At 35.7% G+C, this 19,237-nt stretch overlaps 1 protein-coding gene across 1 annotated transcript in view; it reads right to left on the bottom strand.

Annotated features, from left to right (window-relative positions):
- Positions 1–907: 907 nt before the first annotated feature.
- Positions 908–19,237, bottom strand: part of CMAS (cytidine monophosphate N-acetylneuraminic acid synthetase) — a 39,147-nt gene continuing 20,817 nt past the window's right edge. Inside the window, exons 3-8 of the mRNA XM_044678143.1 lie at positions 15,384–15,539; positions 12,499–12,632; positions 8,298–8,392; positions 7,525–7,696; positions 6,628–6,781; positions 908–1,514 (exon numbers count right to left, since the gene is read on the bottom strand). Coding sequence (XP_044534078.1) covers positions 1,327–1,514; positions 6,628–6,781; positions 7,525–7,696; positions 8,298–8,392; positions 12,499–12,632; positions 15,384–15,539 — 899 coding nt within the window. The 3' untranslated portion in view covers positions 908–1,326. The remainder of the gene's footprint in view (positions 1,515–6,627; positions 6,782–7,524; positions 7,697–8,297; positions 8,393–12,498; positions 12,633–15,383; positions 15,540–19,237) is intronic.

Genomic DNA, 19,237 nt, shown 5'->3' on the forward strand with positions numbered 1-19,237 from the left:
GTTTCTTGCTTCTCTTATGTGATCTAAATGTTCTAATCTGAGATGCTCACCTAGATACCTCCATCTCAAAAGAAGTTTCTGTTAGAGGTATCTTTAAGTATATAGGTGCTACTCTGGCAAAATACAGTACATAAAATCAGTATTAAAACAATCTTAGATATAAGTACAAGCAACTCACCAGTCCATCATCTTCTACTACCCCCATACATTGCCTTCTCTATGTAAACTTAAATCAATGTAAGCTTTTACACTAAACAATAAGGTCTTAGAGGTTAGAGATGTTTTATCTATATCCTTTTGTTCACAATGAAATAGACATAAGAAGCATTTTATAAAATATTTGTCGAATGAGTAAGTTGATAAATAAAACCAACACTTCGTTATGATTTTAATAGGATCACTGGTTCAAAAAATTAGAATTGGAAGGCACCTTAATGGCCACCTAGCCATTAGTCACCCTTCTTCCCATCATTTTGCAGGTGAGGAAACTGAGGCACAGAGATTAAATGAAGTGTCTGTGGTGGAACTTGAAGGCAAATATTCCTGACATCATATTTAGTGCCCTAACCACTACACTAGTAGTGTTAAGCTGAAATAGAAATATATCCCTGCAATTTACATTACACATTGCCTTAGAAAACTACAAATTCACATTATCTATGTTTCTTTGTATTTTTGTTTATTTTTTAAAAATATGTTCCAAGTACATTATAATCTAGTTTGGGCTGGGGTTGCTTTCATCCAGCTGGCCATCTGTCTGACATCTCTGTTCTCCATTATGCTGCCTTCCTAATCTATAACAATAATCTATAACCTGATTCTGCCAAATGGCCATCCAAAACACATTTCAGGAGTAAGATGATGCTTCTGTTAATTTTTTTCTCCTAAAAATGAGAGACTTCTAGTACAGTTTGTGCAATATAATTTTATTAATTGATAGTGCAAATCTTACCAGACACACAGTTCCATAATAAATAAAACTCAAAGATCACTTGACACACACAAGCATGCAATCTTTTTTGGTACAATGCAAAACTTTAACCTTCAGACAATATTGCTAATTGTTTTTAAGAAAAATCTGGGAAAGACTGGAAGCAACCCTAAGTGATTAACTCAAAAGGTGATACAGACCATTCCATTTCCACAACAGATTTTAGGTTAATGATTTCAGGAGAGCTTTTATTTTTGAAGATATTTAACTATATCACAGAGAAAATTATATTTCTGAAAACATTACAACACGGAAGTAAAACCAACAAAATAAAAGCAAAATGATTGAAGAGGACTATATAGTTTCCTCTTCCCTTTTAACATCATTACATTGTTTTATTTTTGGCATGAATTCACTTTTTCCATCAGTAGAAAGATGTGTTCTGCAAATTCTCGGATGGCCCCTCGGCCTCCACTGGATTTGCAGACATACCCAGCAGCCTTCTGGGCAATAGAGCAAGCATCAGCAGGAACCCCACTCATGCCAGCTTTCTTCAAGCATTCTTCATCAGAAACTTCATTTCCTAATGGTAAAAAGACAATCATTAAATCAAACACTACTAAAACACAAAACGGCATTCTTTTTGGAGATGGCAAACTATTGAAATTCTGACTGTGGTTCAACATAATCAATATAACATATCTTGTAACAGCTCTGAGGTAGTGGCTATGACTACCCTTGTGAGAAGAATAAAGACGGATGCTTTGAGAGCTGAAATCCCTCTGCCCTGGGCCACACGGCTATGAAGTGTTTCAAGAGGGTTTAGACAAAGGTCTTTTGGACTCCAGGTCTACTGGCCTGTCCACTGTGCCACACCACATGAAGAGATTCACAGAATCTTGAGTGTTTAGAGATGGCTGGGCATTCAGAATAGTACAGAGTAGGGAAAAGAGTGTTGAATTTGGAGTAGGGCATCTGAGTTCAAGTCCTGCCTTGGTCCATGACTCTGTGGTAGGGAGTAAATCATTTCCCGTGTCTGGGCCATTTGCTTTGGGCGCGCCTCTACTCAGATTTAAGACTGGGAAGATGCAGAGATGATTAGCGCAGTCCTTATGCAAGATGGACACACAGAACCACGGAGTGTCCAGACACTTGCTTTTGTGAGGAATCGATGAACCCCTGGGTCAGTCTAGGATCCTGTTTTCCATAGCACACTAGACGTCTTCCCTGGTGCAGAGACATTTGCCATAATGAGTGAGGCCAGCTGGGTGGTAGGGAGGGCTGTTCTGACACCTGGGAGCTACTGAATTTAAACTTTTATTTTTCAATGGGTCATGCATCCTGTAGTGAGAGGACGCAGAAGATAGCTCAACGGTAATTTTGAAAACTTAAGATATAGTGAAACTTTAACAATGGATGGAAATACACAAATATTTGAAGGGACAGGCACATATTATCTTGGATATACACATAATAAACATGCACATGAATGGCCTGGGTCAGAAACTCTTAATCTTTCTTTATTAAACATTCCTGGTAAAACCTGTGAAATTCTTAGAATGATGTTTTTAATACATACAATTAAAAATGTATGATTATAAAGGAAGTCAATTATTTGGAAATACAATGCTCAAAATATCAAAATGAAAAAGTTCATGGATCCCATGGTAAGAACTAATAGAAAGGAAACAAATTGAATTCTAAATTTTCCCCACCACCATTCAAATTGGCTTACAGGAAACTTTTATCAAGTAAGATTGCAGAGTTCTAGTTTTCGAATGCCACAATGACCATAAATCTTATATGCGGACCAATGTTCAAAAAATTAGAATAAAATGCAGTATGCACATTATTACTCAAAGCAAGCTTTTAATAACTTAGTTTAGCAACCTTTTTCTTCACTGCTTGTTAGAGGTCACTTGAGAACCTTACTGTGTGTGCCGGCCTCCCAGCTAACTGTTATTGCCGGGTAGACCCTAAAGCGCTGATGATCAAGTTCTACTTATTAAAGATTTGGATCAGAGAGTTTGCTCTAATTTGTTTTCGTTTCAGCCACTCTGAGAATTCTCCACATTTCCAAGGACTCATGAAACGTAAGAGCCGAAGAACACCAGAAGACAGCTGCTTTCACCTCCTCACTCAGCTTTCTTTAAAGGATTATAAGAGTTCCCTGACTGGTCTCCCTGCTTCTAGTCTCTCCTGTTTCCAGTCCAGCCTCCATGCAGCCACCAAATGAACACTCCCTAGACATACAGCACTGTTCTTCTAAAAGATCTAAAGTGATTCCCTACAGACCCTCGGTCAAAATGCAAACTTCTCAGCTTGTCATTTAATGCCTGCCTCCATCTGGATCCCACCTGGCTAGAGGAAAAAAGGAAGAAGAAGAAGGAGGAGCGTCCTTTTTTTGTCCTCTTCATACCATTCCTCAGTCTCTCTTCTTTCTAAAGTCATAGTCAACCTTCCTTTCTCCACTTTCTCCACTGATGGTATGTATATTTGTGAAAGCATATGCTCTAGGGATACCTTCTATTACAACTTTCTTATGACTTATTAAATGCTCTGCTTTGAATTTGTTGCATCCTCTTTCTTAGCTAAACATCAAAAAAAAAAAAGCTACCTATGTTCTCTGCCTCCACTTTCTTGTGCCTCACTCACTTTTCAACTCTCAGAAATCTGGCATCAGACTTTGCCACACAACTTATATTATTCACTGCAAAGTTAACAGTGACTTTTTAGTTGTCAAATATAATGGCAGTTTTTTAATCCTTGTTCTTCTTGACTTCTCTGAAGCATCTAACACTATTCTCCACTCTTTCTCCTTAGCCAGAAAATCTGGCAACAAGCATTTATCAGTGATTATTATGTGTCAGGAACTGTGTAAATTGTTTAGGATACAAAGAATGCCAAAAAATGGTCCTTACCCTCAAGGAGTTCATAATTAAATAAGGAAGTAATATGTGTATATCTAGGTATGTATGAAATATATACAATGTACATGGAAAATAATCTTAGATAGAAGATGTGATGATTTAAAAGTTCTAAAAGGGGACAGCTAGGTGATTCAGTGTCTAGAGTGTCAGGTCAGGAAATGGGAAGTTCTGGATTCAAATCTGACCTCAGACACTTCCTAGATGTGTGACCCTGGGCAAGTCACTTCCACTGCCTAGCCTTTACCACTCTTCTGCCTTGGAACCAATACTTAGTATTGATTCTTTTTTTTTTAACCCTTAACTTCTGTGTATTGGCTCCTAGGCAGAAGAGTGGTAAGGGTAGGCAATGGGGGTCAAGTGACTTGCCCAGGGTCACACATCTGGGAAGTGTCTGAGGTCAGATTTGAACCTAGGACCTCCCATCTCTAGGCCTGACTTTCAATCCACTGAGCTACCCAGCTGCCCCCCATTAGTATTGATTCTAAGATGGAAGGTAAGGGTTTTAAAAAAGTTTAAGAGACTGACTTCCAAGTAAGAAAATCTATTTATTGATTAGGTTAGCAATAACCAATAAATCAAACAATGACCTCTCCCTTGGTGATCAAAGACAAGGAAGTTCTGCCAATTGAATCCATAAATATATTTTGGAAGCCCATTATCCAGCCCTCCCCTGGGCATCTCAAAACATCTCTGGTGAATAGCGAATGATATTCCACCATACTCTCAACCCCTCTTTATCTCATTTTTTCTATCAGAGGATAATGGAGGAAATTCATTGGGTGGGGCATTCCTTAAAGTTCCTAGGAACAAAGGAATGGCTAAGAAGGTGCAAGGGGCAGATCTGAACCTCAATTCAAAACCCAGAAATAGAAACAATTCAATTTATTAGAAATACATTCTCTCAAAGGCACAAGCAGCAAGATGGTGCAGTGAATTGAATGTTGGACCTAGAATCAGGAAGATCTGAGTTCAAATCTAGTCTCAGACACTTACTAGCAAGTCACTTAACCTTGTTTGCATCAGTTTGCTCATTGTAAAATGTGCTGGAGAAAGACATGGCAAACTACTCTAATATTTTTCCCGAAAAGGGTCATGAATAGTTGGACACAATTGAAAAACAACTGAATAACGGGATGAGAACCAGCAGAGAGCAGTGTCATGAAAATGAGAAGAGTGTCAAAGAGGGGATGATTAATAGTGTCAAAGGTTTCAGAAAGACTTCTTGAGAAAGATAAGGAATAAGAAAAAGTCATTAGATCTTTAGATAAATTTAGATAGAGAAATTTCAGTTGAATAATGAGTTCAAAAACCAAATAAAGGAAAATTTATAATTAAGTGAGAGGAGATGAAGTGAAACTTCTAGTATAGATGGCTTTTCTCAAAGAGTATAGCCAAGAAGGAGAGAAGAGATATTGGATAATAGCTAGAGGGAATGGTCATATTTGGTGAATATTATTTAAGAAAGGGTGAAATGGGTAGGAGAGTAGGACTTGGAGGGATTAAAAATTTGGGAGAGTGGGGATGAGAGTGTGGGCAAGCTGATGAAGAAGATGGGATCAAGGGTGTAGGTGGAGGGTTTGCCTTGGTCAAGAGAAAGACAATTTCTTTAAGAGTTAGTGGGTGAAGTTGTGGAGTCAGGGGAGGGAACTTTTGAAGAACGGTCTCAATTATTTTTGGAGAAGTATGAGGCAAGGTTCTTAGCTGAGAGAATGAGGTATAGTAGAAATCTTGTAGGTTAAAAGATATTAGAAGAGGGATGAAAAAAGTCTAGAATAACCATTGTGGTAAGTGGGATAGTGAATTGATTAGGAATGTATGAAAGGATTGCTTTACTTAATTGAAGGTCTAATTGATCATGTAACATAAATTTGTAGTGGGCCAACCGAAGCTTATTTTATGATTTCCTCCAGTTCTGTTCAGCAGCATATGAATAGTATTGAAGGAAGTGGACAATGTCAATAATCCAAGGATAGGGTTTGGAAGGTGTGACTGGTAATAGGAGAAGAGAGTAAGGGATTCATGAAGAAAAGTAGAATTAAACCAATTTACAAAGGATTCAATATATAGAAGAGAAGAAGTATATCCAGTGTAGGGGTGATTGAATGGGAAGAAACTGAAGGGTAGAATGATTGGTGATGACAGTTAGGATAAACAGTACAAAAGGCATAAGTTATGGGGGAATAGAGAATAATAAATGATTATGATCAAATAAATTTCAGAGTTCATGAACATTGAAGTAGAATACTTGTGCTTAGCAAGGTAAAAAGATGTCTATCTCTTAAGTATAGCTGAATTGGAATAGAAGAACAAGTCATTAAAACTGAATTACTGAGGAACAGGGTAGTTCTGATAGTTGAGGAAGCATCAATATGTAAGTTTAAGTCTTCTAATGTGGATTAGGGCAGGAGCTGGAGTAGAGGAAAAGATCATGAACCAGTCCAGGCCTTGAACTCACTGAGAAAGGAAGAATATACTAAATGTCAATAAAAAACGATGACAATGATCTATATTAGGTGATAAATTTGTATATTATAAACCTCAAAGGAGGAGAGGATACTGAGTGATGGTGGTAGAAAAAGAGTCTAAAGTGGCTCTATGAAGCAAGGAATATTCTGACTTCCTTGCCATGACCAGTCAAACAGTATGAGTAATGCTTTCTTTTCTCCATTTCTTTATCTATAAAATGGACAAAATACCCATAGATTCGCATATGAAAGATAAAAATCTTAATTCTATTTTATTATGATTGAATAACAAGGTACCCACCGAGATATGCCACTTCTTTCCAACATAAACCCATTTCTTTTCTCCATTCATCTACAACTGCTAGCTTATTGGAAATGCCAATTTCCATTCTCAAATCCAGTTTTAAAGAGGAGAGTGTTTGTTTTGAACAGGACCTTTCAGAAATTAACCTCACCTATGAAAAAATAAGGTAAAAATATTAAAGCAACACAAATTTAAAAAACAAAATTCTCTAATAATAATAGTTCTAGACCATAAAACAAGTCACTAAACGAACAGTTATTTGATATCCTGAGACATTATTTTACTTCGAAATAAATCTTATATTTAAAATGTGACGTGGACTCTAAGATTGAAAGGTAATGGTTTCACAGGGCAAAGGTCTCTAGAGCAAAAATGACATATAAATTATCCCATATTGACATATAAGCCAGTCCCAGTATCCAGAACGTGTGAAGAAATAGGCTTATTGAGCTTTGTCTTGATGAGACCATATCTAGAATACTTTGTTGAATTGGGGCCTTGAAACAATGGAATGAAAATGAAAGGAACTGTGAAAGCTATCCCAGAAAAGAGTTAAGGGAGCATGGTAACTATCTTTCTGTGTATAAAAAATTGGCACATGTAAGACCTAAAGGATAGATGAGTAGAAGTTGCAAAAAAGCAGATGTTGAATCAATATAAGGAAAATTCCCTTATCATTGGGGCTACTAAAAAAGGAATGGGCTGTCTTTGAAAGACAACTAGTGGGGAATTTTATGGAGAATATTTCTTTATAGGCAAGGACTGGACAAGATGGCTTCTTCCACATTTTAGATTTTACCAACATTTTTAAATTTCAGGATTCTCTCCCCAAGTTTTCTTGAGACTAAATAAAAATATATATAATAAATATAGTATAATTCAGTGGGTAAATACCTCAATATCACTTTTCTTTAATAAATTTATCCCAATTGAATCTCTAACATCATAAGATATTATTTCTTCTTGGTTTCCTGATACATAAATGTGACCATTGGTGAGACATCCATCAATATTGCAAACTAGGAGCTTTATTTCCTTAAGCTTCTCTTTGCCAAAATAGCCATATCTGAAAGAAACCAAATCCAAATTTGACAAGGTCTTTTCGAATCCAAATATAGTAGTCTTTGGTTTAAAAGCATTTTACATAATCATCTCACTTGAGCCTCACAATAACAACCCTGAGGTAGCTATTATCACTATTATCTCCAATTTACAGATGAAAAAATGAGTTTCAGAGTAGTGATATGTCATTCGGATGGCCAAGCAACTAGTGCTGAGGAAGGATTCCAATATAGAAAATGACGATATTCTTCTTGACTCCAAGTCTAGCACTCTATCTAACTCATAAAGAGCCCCATCCTAATTAGCTGCAATTTAATAATCATGTTATCTTCTTAATCTTTCAAGTCATTGACATAAATATTAAAGGAAGATCTGCTTTTGCACAATTACATCTATGCCCATATAAAAAAGTATAAATTCTAATACTTTACTGTAGAACAAAATTAAGGTAATTTAAGATGGTGTGGTTTTATAGAACCAGATAAACTATATTGAGTACCATTATAACAACATACAAGTTAATTATAAATGACCATTTGGATACTTGGTTGTAATGTAATTAGAATTTAGACTATTTGTTAAATATAAATATACTTGGCTCTTACCTCAATACTCTTTGTTCTGCAATAGGCCAATCAATATCAACATCAATATCTACACTGTGTTCAGCTCGCATTTCATAGTAGGCCATCTTCCCACCCTATTAAAAAAATTAATGTCAAAAGTATTCCTTCTTAGTATCAAATACAGCTATTACTGTTCCATCAAAAAGTTTTTTTAAATTAATCAATTATTTATTATTTGTCCTTTCCAATGTCACACCTTGAAAAAAGAAACAATAAAAAAAATCTTTTGTAATAATATGCACAATACAATGAAATAAATTCTCACATTGACCATGTCCAAAGATTTATATCTCATTTTACATTCCAAGTTTATCACCTTCCTGACAGGTTTCATCTTCACTTAGTCAATAAATATTTATTAGGTACTTACCATGTGACAGATAGACAAGAGATAGTTGTGGCTCAGTGATTAAGAGAACTCAAGGCTTAGAGTCAGGAAGACCTGAGTTCAAATCCAGTTTCAGACACTTATCCTAGTTGTGTGTCCCTGGGAAAGTCATTTAATCTCTGACTGCCGGATAAAAGAATCCACTGGAGAAGGAAATGGCAAACCATTCCAATATCCTTGCCAATAAAACTCCATGGATAGCTATAGCATGACTGAACAACAACAAGGTGCCAGGCACTGTCCTACACACTGGGAATAGAAAGACAAAAAACAGTTCCTGCTCTTAAGGAGCTCAGAGTCTAATGGGGAAGCTATTTAGAAGACAACTTGGAGATAATTAACAGAAGAAAAGAACTAGAATTAAGGGGAACTGGGAAAGAATTCTCCAAAATCCAATAGGATTTTATCTGGGTCTTGAAGTGAGTCAGGGAAGCCAAGAGGCAGAGATGAGAAGGAAGAGCACTCCAGGCAGTGGGGGTAGTTATGGAGTCTGGAGATGGAATGTCTGATTTAAGAAGGAGTAAGGAAGCAAATATGGCTACAGTCCATGTGGCTAGAAGCAGAGGCTTAAGAAGACTGGAAAGACAGGGCAGATGATATAAAGTTTGGGATGCCAAATGAAGGTTTTTATATTTGATACTAAAGCTGATAGGAGGCCCCTGGAATTTATTGAGTAGAGAATGGTTAAAGGATCACAACTTTGAAAAATATAGAGATATGAAGGGCACCAGGGATGTTACAATATAATCTAAATGGTTGTGGGTACACACACTGGGTTGTAGGAGAGACTGGACCAGGTTAGGGAGACCAGAGGTCACAGCTAAGCTGCTTCTAACTGATAAAAATGGCTGTTGGCCAACGGTCACTACTGGGCCAGAGTCTTTGAAACCAACAGGCAAGGTAAAAGGTTTTAACAGGTTTAATTATGTTTAACTAAAATAAAGGTTGGATAGGGATTCTACTCTAAAACTTAAACGGCAAAACCACAGGGGCAAGGGGAGGACTTGTCTACTCTAATCCTAATTGACCTAGGCCAGGCTGGGCATAAAGGAGCTGTTCTGGAGTCTGGGGAGCTGCTTCAAACCTGGTTCCAGCCAGGTTTGACCAGCACAGCTAAAGGGCCTGTGGGGTGGCTTTGAGGGTTTCTCATGGTAATCCACAGATGATCTCAGGATGCCAAAAGCCAAGGTGGTCCAAGGTATCCAAGTACAGCAAGTGTGCTTGAGATGCTGTCCACCAGATCCCAAACTCCTCTTCCACCTGGTGCTGCTCTGTAGGTCTTGTCCCCTTGCTAGATGCCACCACCACACAGGATCCCAGGGAATCAGGATGCAGGTCTGAGATCTCCCAGGGCTAACAACAGTTTGTGCCCCCCACTAATGGAGTCTCTCTCAGGGCACAAGCACCTACTTCCTGCTCCTTCATTCCATCTTGGAATGCTCCTTCCTGCTAAGTCCATCCTTAATACTTAATTAATTGCTAACTAATCTTCCTCACAACACAACTGAGCTTTAGGAAGATCACTTGACAGCTGAATGAAGCATGGATACTAATGAGGAGAGATTTATGCCAGAGTCCAGATGTGGGATGATGAGAGTCTGTACTGGGGCGGTGGCAGTGTCAGAGGAGAGGAGGGGGCATACTTGAGAAATATTACAAAGATAAAGTTGACAGGCCTTGGCAACAGATTGGATATGGAGAACAAAAGAGAATGAGGAGACAAGGATAACACCTAGATTGTAAGCCTGCATGATTGAGAGAATGGTGTTATCCTTAACAGTAATAGAGAAGTTAGGATTAGGGAGCATTGGAGGGAAAAGATATCAGTACATTGATCAGAGTTCTAAAGTTTTTCAAAGTTATTTTCCACTATATTATTGCTGTCATTGTTTTCCTGATTCTGATCATTTCACTCTACACTGATTCATAAAGATGTCCAGGTTTCCTTTGAAGGTGTCCATTTTTTTAATGGTACAGTAATATCCCATTACTTGCGTATATCATAATATGTTAAGTCATTCCCAAAATATATTTGGGTCAAAAGGTATGTACAATTTAGTAACTTTCTAGAAAAAAATTTATTGTAATACATATAACTCCTTTACATGTTGCTCTTAAAAGAATTTCTGGAGAATGAAAAATGAAAAAGACATTACTAACATAAACCAATACATTTTTGAACCAAATAATTTGGAGAGTATTTTTTTTCTCCTTATATCAAAACAAACCTACCAAGAAACTTAGATTACTTTTAAATATTGCTGATGGCAAAATTCCTACTTTTTCCCTTTAAATGGAAATTCTGCTTTAAATTATAAAGAATTGTTCCCCTCTCCAATTCTTCTAATAATATGGTCCAAAGAACTGGATGACTTCTATCAGGAAGAAATCTCTAAGGCAGCCCAAGGAGAGAAAATAGAGATAAAAAGTCCTGTATTATAATAACATATATGAACAGATCCTTTTTCTTTCTACTTCTCTCCAACTCAGAGACTGTATAAGGGTCCCCGCAATTTCTCTTCCAATTTATAACACAAGAAAAAATAGAGGACAGGAAAATTTGCCGTACCATTGAACCTTATTCACTTGTGGAAATTAATAATGAACTAATGGAATAAATAATATTTAGCCCTAATTTAAAAGTTCTAGTTAGGGGACCCGGGTTCGTAATCATTAAAATCTGTTAATGTCAGTTGGAAGGGAATATGATTTCCTGCCTTAGTGGATGAGAGATAATTTTTATAAAAATGGACTTTTTATAATTAATAGTCAGTCCGTCAATAAGTCCTTGTGTCTCATTTCTAACGGATAGAGAAATATTGGTTTTCTGGACCATGTTTCTCAGAGAGGAAGAATCTGTACTTGATCAGTATGATTTTTCCTGAACATTTGATCTTTTGTATAAAGTTTGTAAACTGGTAAGAAGGTGAAAAACTTTTTTTCCCCTCAAACACAGTGTTTTAGATAAACTAATGATGACATGATAGAACTCTGTAGAATTTTCTTTTCAGGGAAACTTTCATAATGAAGAGGCAATTATTAAATAGAAATGCTATAAGTGAAGAGTACCTTAAATATGGATTTAAAACAGATTAGTGTTTTCAATAGAATAATATGAATTTTGCAATAATCCTTTCATATTTGAAGATATATCAGTCTTCATAGACAGAATATCTTTATGTATAGTATTGTTACAAATAATATTGATATAGATGGATATATTAAAAATATTAATGGTTTATTGTAATTCATATTGGTAATTCAGAAAGCCACGTGCCTGCTAAGATCTAATTTGTGCCATTACCTCTGCCCACCTGGCTGTTTCATCGCAAAGAGAGCGTCTCTATCAAGTCCTGAGACTTTATACCATCTACGTAATCAGACTTCCTGCCTACTTGTATTATGTAAGAGGAATCATGGGAAATGTCGTTTTCAAGTCCCCTAAATGTCCACAGGAAGTTTATATCATAGACCTCAATATTAAAACTCAATGAATCCCAAACTTCCAATATCACATTATACTATGTATATACTAAAGTACAGTATGCAAAGATATGTGTAAATTGAAGTTTAACTTAATAGTATTCTAGTGATAACATCAGAGGATGAACATGAATGGCAATGCCTCATCCAAAACAGTTTTTTCCAGTAATAGTCAGGCCCCTTTAATGCTGACATTCAATTCCACTTTGTAACTCTACTTCTCTTGTCATTTTTCAGGACTTAAGATACAAACATAACTAAGACAGGGTAAAACTCTTTAGAGGGTTTTTGCAAAATGAATATACAGACCTGTAGGTAGCCCATTTCTATCAAATGCCTTTTGGCAAAATAAAAGGAGCCATTTTCATATAATTCTCCATCCCAGTCTTGCCGACGAGGACGCTTGGCTGGATTCAAATTCAGAGGCTCTGTCACTTCACTTACTAGAAGTAAAAGACTATAGTCAATTCATAATGTTGCATATCTACTAATGGCACATCCCAATATTCTTATTTTTGCTAGCAAAAATGATTCCATTGGAATAATTCAGGACAAGAACTTTTTGTAAAAACATGAGCAATCATATACAATGTAATAATAATAAAGTCTCAATGAATTAAATTGATTAAGAGAATGGATGATATGGCTAAATGATTTTTTTCATTGTTGTTAAATGGGAATTGACCAAAAAATCTTGAAAATTTTTCTAAGACATATTAGTGCATGGTTGAAAGGTATTTTCTAGTTCCTAGTAATTGCCTGATGATATATCTCACAATGTAAGAAATCCCTTAGAAGTCTAAATTCATGGAAAAGTCTAAAGTAGCAGTGTGAAACTCAAATTTGAGTTTTTTATTTGAGTTTAGTTTTTAATCAGATGATGATGTTATGGGATAGTTTTTGTAAAGTGTCCTGCAGACCTTAAAAGTGCAATGTAAATAGTGGCTTTGTTATTATACAGAAATTTTTAGAAAAACACTTATGCAGCTATCCGATTCAACTCTACAAAATTACTAAACTCAAATAGAAACAGGGACCACTAATCTGTACATAAGGACCCCTGTGGGTCATATGTTAACATGTTGTTTTTTTTTAAAATAACCCTTACCTTCTGTCTTAGAATCAATATTGTGTATTGATTCATAGGCAGAAGAGTGGTAAGGGTAGGCAATGGGGGTCAAGTGACTTGCCCGGGATCACACAGTTATGAAGTGTCTGTGGCCATATTTGAACCCAAGACCTCTCATCTCTGGGCCTGGTTCTCAATCTACTGAGCCACCCAGCTGGCCCCTGTTAACATGGTTTTAAAATGTGTTATCTATATTTTACTGTGTTTTTTTATTAATTTTGTCAAATATATCAATTACATTTTAGTGTTGTTTGGAGTCTTGCAGGCTGCTAGATGCATATTTTACACCTCTGGTGTATAGGTCCCCTGGGTTATGACCTCACATGTACCAAAGACAATTTGTTCCAGCTATGAGATGTCCTTCCTGCTCAGTTTTCCTTAGTATACCAGAATAATTTAATATGTTTAAAGTAAATGATATGTCATTTATTTATATATCATTTGATACTTATATATACACCACAGTATCACAAGTTTTACTTGGATGGAGATATTTTAATAAAGTATTATGAATAACAAAGCAATATGTAAGCAAACAAAATTGAATTAAGCTGACTAGTGATGTTATATATTTGTAAAGTATTCTCCAGATCTTAAAAATGCTATATGAATAGTAGCTATTATTCAGCAATTGTTGGAAAAATACTTCTGAAGCTATCTTATTGACATCTACAGTGATTACTAAAGAAAAAATGTCAATTAAAAAATCTATCCCATTCTCAAAAATGTTTACTCCCTCTTAAATTGTAAGTATTCAATTACTTGACCTTCCTACCACCTGGTAATCAGCCAGTCAATGTTTTACATTTATGTTCACAATTTACAAGACATTTACAATATTTTACAATAGTTTTTAAAGTATGAGGATACTATCATATTTTGCATACTTTTAATCTAATGATTAGTTCCCTTTTTATAAGTTAGGATCCTTCTAATAAATACTCAGTTTTAAGTAGAAGTATGCCTATCATCATTGCTTCTTTGCAGAGGTTGGGGTCAGTGGGTGTGTAAAATTGATATAGTCTGATTAGCTTTGCTGAACTTTTTCCCTTTTGTTTTAACTTTTTATACTAAGGGAATATTCTTTCAATGGAGATGGAGAGAAGAATAAATTTGGAAATGTGATATAAACACAGAAACATCAATAAAATAAAATTTTCAACAGTGAGTCCAATCTAGAAAAATCCTCTTAAGGAGAAATAATTGTATAGATAATTTTGCCATTTATTATTTAAAATGGGCTTTCTGTGCTTAATAATAATCTCACCAGCAGAAAGGAACTTATAAATTTAGCAATTCATATACCAAAATAACTGTAGTAAATTGACCTAGTCAAGATGGAAGAAAAAGCACAAGAGAATTAAAAAATACCATAGTAGCTAAGACTCCTGGAACCTCCAGCCACCTTCATCCCAGCTTTCATCCCTTATCCTTTGCCCTCAAATTCCTACTTTTCCTTAAAATATCAGTTTGGATTTGTCAGTTATGAAAATATTTGTCTTTAATCTATTTATGTTTTAGCTCTTCTTTGGGCAAAACCTAACACTTTAATATGTTATGACTTACTTCCTAAAACTCTTCTTTCAAGTTTTAAGGGGTGGATAATTTTAGGCTTTGATATGTAACCACATATCATGTCCTTCATTACTTTATTAGCTTTTATTTTACTGACAATTGTTCTGTCTTCTAAAATGAAGGTTTCTAATATTTGACTTCTTATTCTATAAACCATCACATCAATACTACCTTGTTATTGTTACCATAAATCACACTACTGGGGGGCCTAGAGATGGGAGGTCCTAGGTTCAAATCTGGCCTCAGACACTTCCCAGCTGTGTGACCCTGGGCAAGTCACTTAATCCCCATTGCCTAGCCCTTACCACTCTTTTGCCTTGGAACCAATACACAGTATTAATTCTAAGATGGAAGGTAATAGTTTAAAAAAATAATAAATCACACTACTATTATGCATTTACATTCACTTCTCATGACATATCTAGGAAGAAAAAAAATTGAGCCTTGTTTTAATCAGTTGAGCCTAGAAAAAATTAAAATGTCAAGTTACCTCCTTTCTGAATTTCACTCCATCGAAATTGATGACGCCTCACAACAGAGAAAACAGAATCATATCCATCTTCTCGGATCATTTCTGCCACTTTCTGAAGGTCAACGGGATGTAAACATGGAGAAGTAGCTTGGATATTTCCTATGATATCAACCTCTTAAGAAGACAAAAGATGAAAAAAATGTGTCATAATTATTTCAACAAAATAAAAATTTGTGCCTGTAAAGAGATGTTTCTAACTTTTGTATTCAATTCATCATAAAGTAAATCAGGTTGCAAAAGAGTGGAGAAAAGCCAGGGGCTTGCCTGAAGTCTCCCAAATTCTTCTCCAAATAACTTTAAAAGAACAGTTCAAAATGAATTTTGGTGTAGCAGGTCCCACAAAATGATGGAGTTAAACATTTTTTCCAAGTCAAGACAACCTAGAAGATTGGCAAGAAAGATCTGTTGTGCTAAAGTAAGAGTGGCATATAGTCCAGCAATGTCAAGGTCCAAGCTGTGATCAGAGGTCTCACTCTCCTGTAGCCACAGACTCTGGTGGGCTATTACTCCCTGCCTGACCCTGGCACTATGATTATATCACCTCAGAAGAATTGAAAACTGACAGACTCTCAGAATTAGCTCAGAAAACAGCTGAACCTTGGGATAATGCTCCCATCAATCTGAGAGCAAAACCCAAATTTAATATAAAATTAAAAGTAAAAAAATAGCCTGGAAAAATGAGCAAACAGCAACAAAAAAATCTGACCATAGAAATTACTATAGTGACAGAGATCAAAACAAACACTTAGAAGACAAAATTAAAACTGCTATATCCAAGTCCTCAAAGAAAAATATGAATTGGCCTCAGCAACCTCCCTCCCCAAAAATTTCTAGAAGAGCAGAAAAAGTATTTTAAAAATCAAATATGAAAAGAAAAGAAAAAATTGGGGGGAAATGAGAGTAACGCAAGAAATTTCCAAAAAAAGAATCAACAGCTTAGTAAAGGAGATACAAAAAAATTGAAGAAAATAGTATCTTAAAATCATACTAGAACAAATGGTAAAGAAGGTACAAAAATCCACTGAAGAGAACTCATTAAAAAGTATAATTGGCCACATGGAAAAGTATAAAAGCTCATCAATGAAAATAATTCTTTAAAAATTAGAATTGGGCAAATGGGAATCAATGATGCCATGGGATATCAAGAAATAACAAAACAAGGGCAGTTAAGTGGCTCAGTAGATAGAGAGCCAGATCTGGAGACAGGAGGTCCTGGGGTCAGATTTGACCCCAGAAACTTCTTAGCTGTGTGACTCTGGGCAAGTCACTTAACCCCAATTGACTACCACTCACTACTCTTCTGCTTTGGAACCAGTGCTTAGTATTTATTCTAAGATAGAAGGAAAGGATTTTTTTAAATGAAGCAATAAAACAAAATAAAAAGAATTAAAAAATGAAGAAAATGTGAACTATCTCACTGGAACAACAACTGATCCAGAAAATAGATCAAGGACATATAATTTAAAAATTACCGGACTAACATAAAGTTATGGTCAAAAAAAGGCCCTAGACATTATCTTTCAATTAATTATCAAGGAAAATTATCCTTTATTCCTGAACCATGGACTAAAATAGAAATCGAAAGAATCAACTGATCACCTCCTAAAAGACATTCCAAAATAAAAATTCCTAGAAATATTACCGTCAAACTTCAGAATTTCCAGGTCAAGGAGAGGAAAGAAATAATTTGAATATCATGTCAGAATAAGAGTCAGGATAACATAAGATTTAGTCACTTCTATATCAAAGTAATAGGGAGATAAGAATATGACATTCCAGAGGATAAACAAGCTAGGATTATAACCAGGAATATTACTTACCAAGAAAAATGAATATAATCTTTCAGGGGAAAAATAAATAAAATAGAAGGTTCTTCAGGATTCCTGATAAAAAGACCAGGTTGAAATTTAAAAAAAAATTGATTTCAAATACAAGACTCAAGAGAAGCATTAAAAAGTAAACAGGAAAGAAAAATCTGAAAGGATTCAAGGTTAAACTGATGATAATTGTAACTTCTAAGAACTTGATCATAATTAGGGTGCATAGATTGAATATACTTAAAGGGCATAGGTATACTTTGAATGTGATGGATATCTAAAAAAAGAATATTAAGAGGGGAGAAAGAGGAATGCATTGGGAGAAGGGGAAAGGGAGAAGTTGAAAGGGGTAAATTATTTCACATAAAAGAGGCAGAAAAAGATCTTTTACAGTGGAGGGGAAGATGGAAAAGGTAGGAAGAGACTTGAATCTTACTCAACAGAATTGGCTTAGAGAGGGATGGGTACTGAGATGGGTATAGATATCTACCTCACCCTATAGGAAAATAGGAGAGGAAGGGGATAAGAGAAGGGAGGGATACTGATAAAAAGAAGGATTTTAAGATAGTAGTCATGTGCAAAACACTTTTGAGAATGAATGAGGTGAAAGGAGAGAGAATAAGAATAAATGGTGGGGGGAAATAGAATGGAAGGAAATACACAATAATCAAAAACATTAAAAAAGATATGGCAAATTTCTTTGATAAAGGTCTTATTTCTCAACTATGTAGAGAAATGAATCAAGTTTATAAGAATACAAGTCATTCTCCATTTGGTAAATGGATCAAAGGATATGAATAGGCAGTTTTCAGACAAAGTAATCAAAGCTATCTATAATCATGAGAAAAAAATGCTATAAACCCCTATTGATAAGAGAAATGCAAATTAAAATAACTCTAAGATACCACCTCATAACCAGTCAGATAGGCTAATATTACAGAAAAGGAAAGTGACAAATGCTGGAAGGGATATGGGAAAATTGAGACAATAATACATGTCCATTCTGGAAAGCAATTTTTTTCTTCCTCTTTTTTAAGTTAATTAATTTAGAATATTTTTCCATGGTTACATGATTCATGATTTTTCCCTCTCCTCTTCCCTCCCCCCTCCTGGAGCTGGCAAGCAATTTCATTGGGTTACACATGTATCATTGTTCAAAACCTATTTTCATGTTATTCATATTTGCAGTAGAGCAATCCTTTAATGTCAAAACCACAATCATATCCCCAGTAAACCACATGATGGATCATATGTTTTTCTTCTGCATTTCTACTCCCACAGTTCTTTCTCTGGAAGTGGATATTATACTTTCTCATAAATTCTTCTGGGTTGTCCTGGATCATTGCATTGCTTCTAGTAGAAAAGTCTATTAAATTCAATTGTGCCACAATGTATGAGTCTCTATGTACAATGTTCTTCTGGCTCTGCTCCTTTCTCTCTGCATCAATTCCTGGAGTTCATTCCAGTTCACATGGAATTCCTCCAGTTTATTATTCCTTTGAGCACAATAGTATTCCATCACCAGCAGCTACCACAATTTGTTAAGCCATTCCCCAATCAATGAACACCTTCTCATTTTCCAATTTTCGCCACCACAGAGAGTGGCTATAAATATTTTTTGTACAAGTCTTTTTCCCTATTATCTCATAGTAGTATGGCTGGGTCAAAGGGCAGGCATTCTTTTTTTTATTTTTATTTTTTTTTAACCCTCACCTTCCATTTTAGAATCAATACTATGTAAAGGGTTAGGCAATGGGGGTTAAGTGACTTGCCCAGGGTCACACAGCTGGGAAGTGTCTGAGGACAGATTTGAACCTAGGACCTTCTGTCTCTAGGTCTGCCTCTCTCCACCGAGCTATCCAGCTGCCCCCCCAGGCATTCTTTTAAAGCTCTTTGCACATAATTCCAAATTGCCTTCCAGAATGGTTGGACCAATTCACAGCTCCACCAGCAATGCATTAGTCTCCCGATTTTGCCACATCCCCTCCAACATTT

This window comes from Gracilinanus agilis, chromosome 5, assembly GCF_016433145.1.
Source record: "Gracilinanus agilis isolate LMUSP501 chromosome 5, AgileGrace, whole genome shotgun sequence".
Lineage (NCBI taxonomy): Eukaryota > Metazoa > Chordata > Mammalia > Didelphimorphia > Didelphidae > Gracilinanus > Gracilinanus agilis.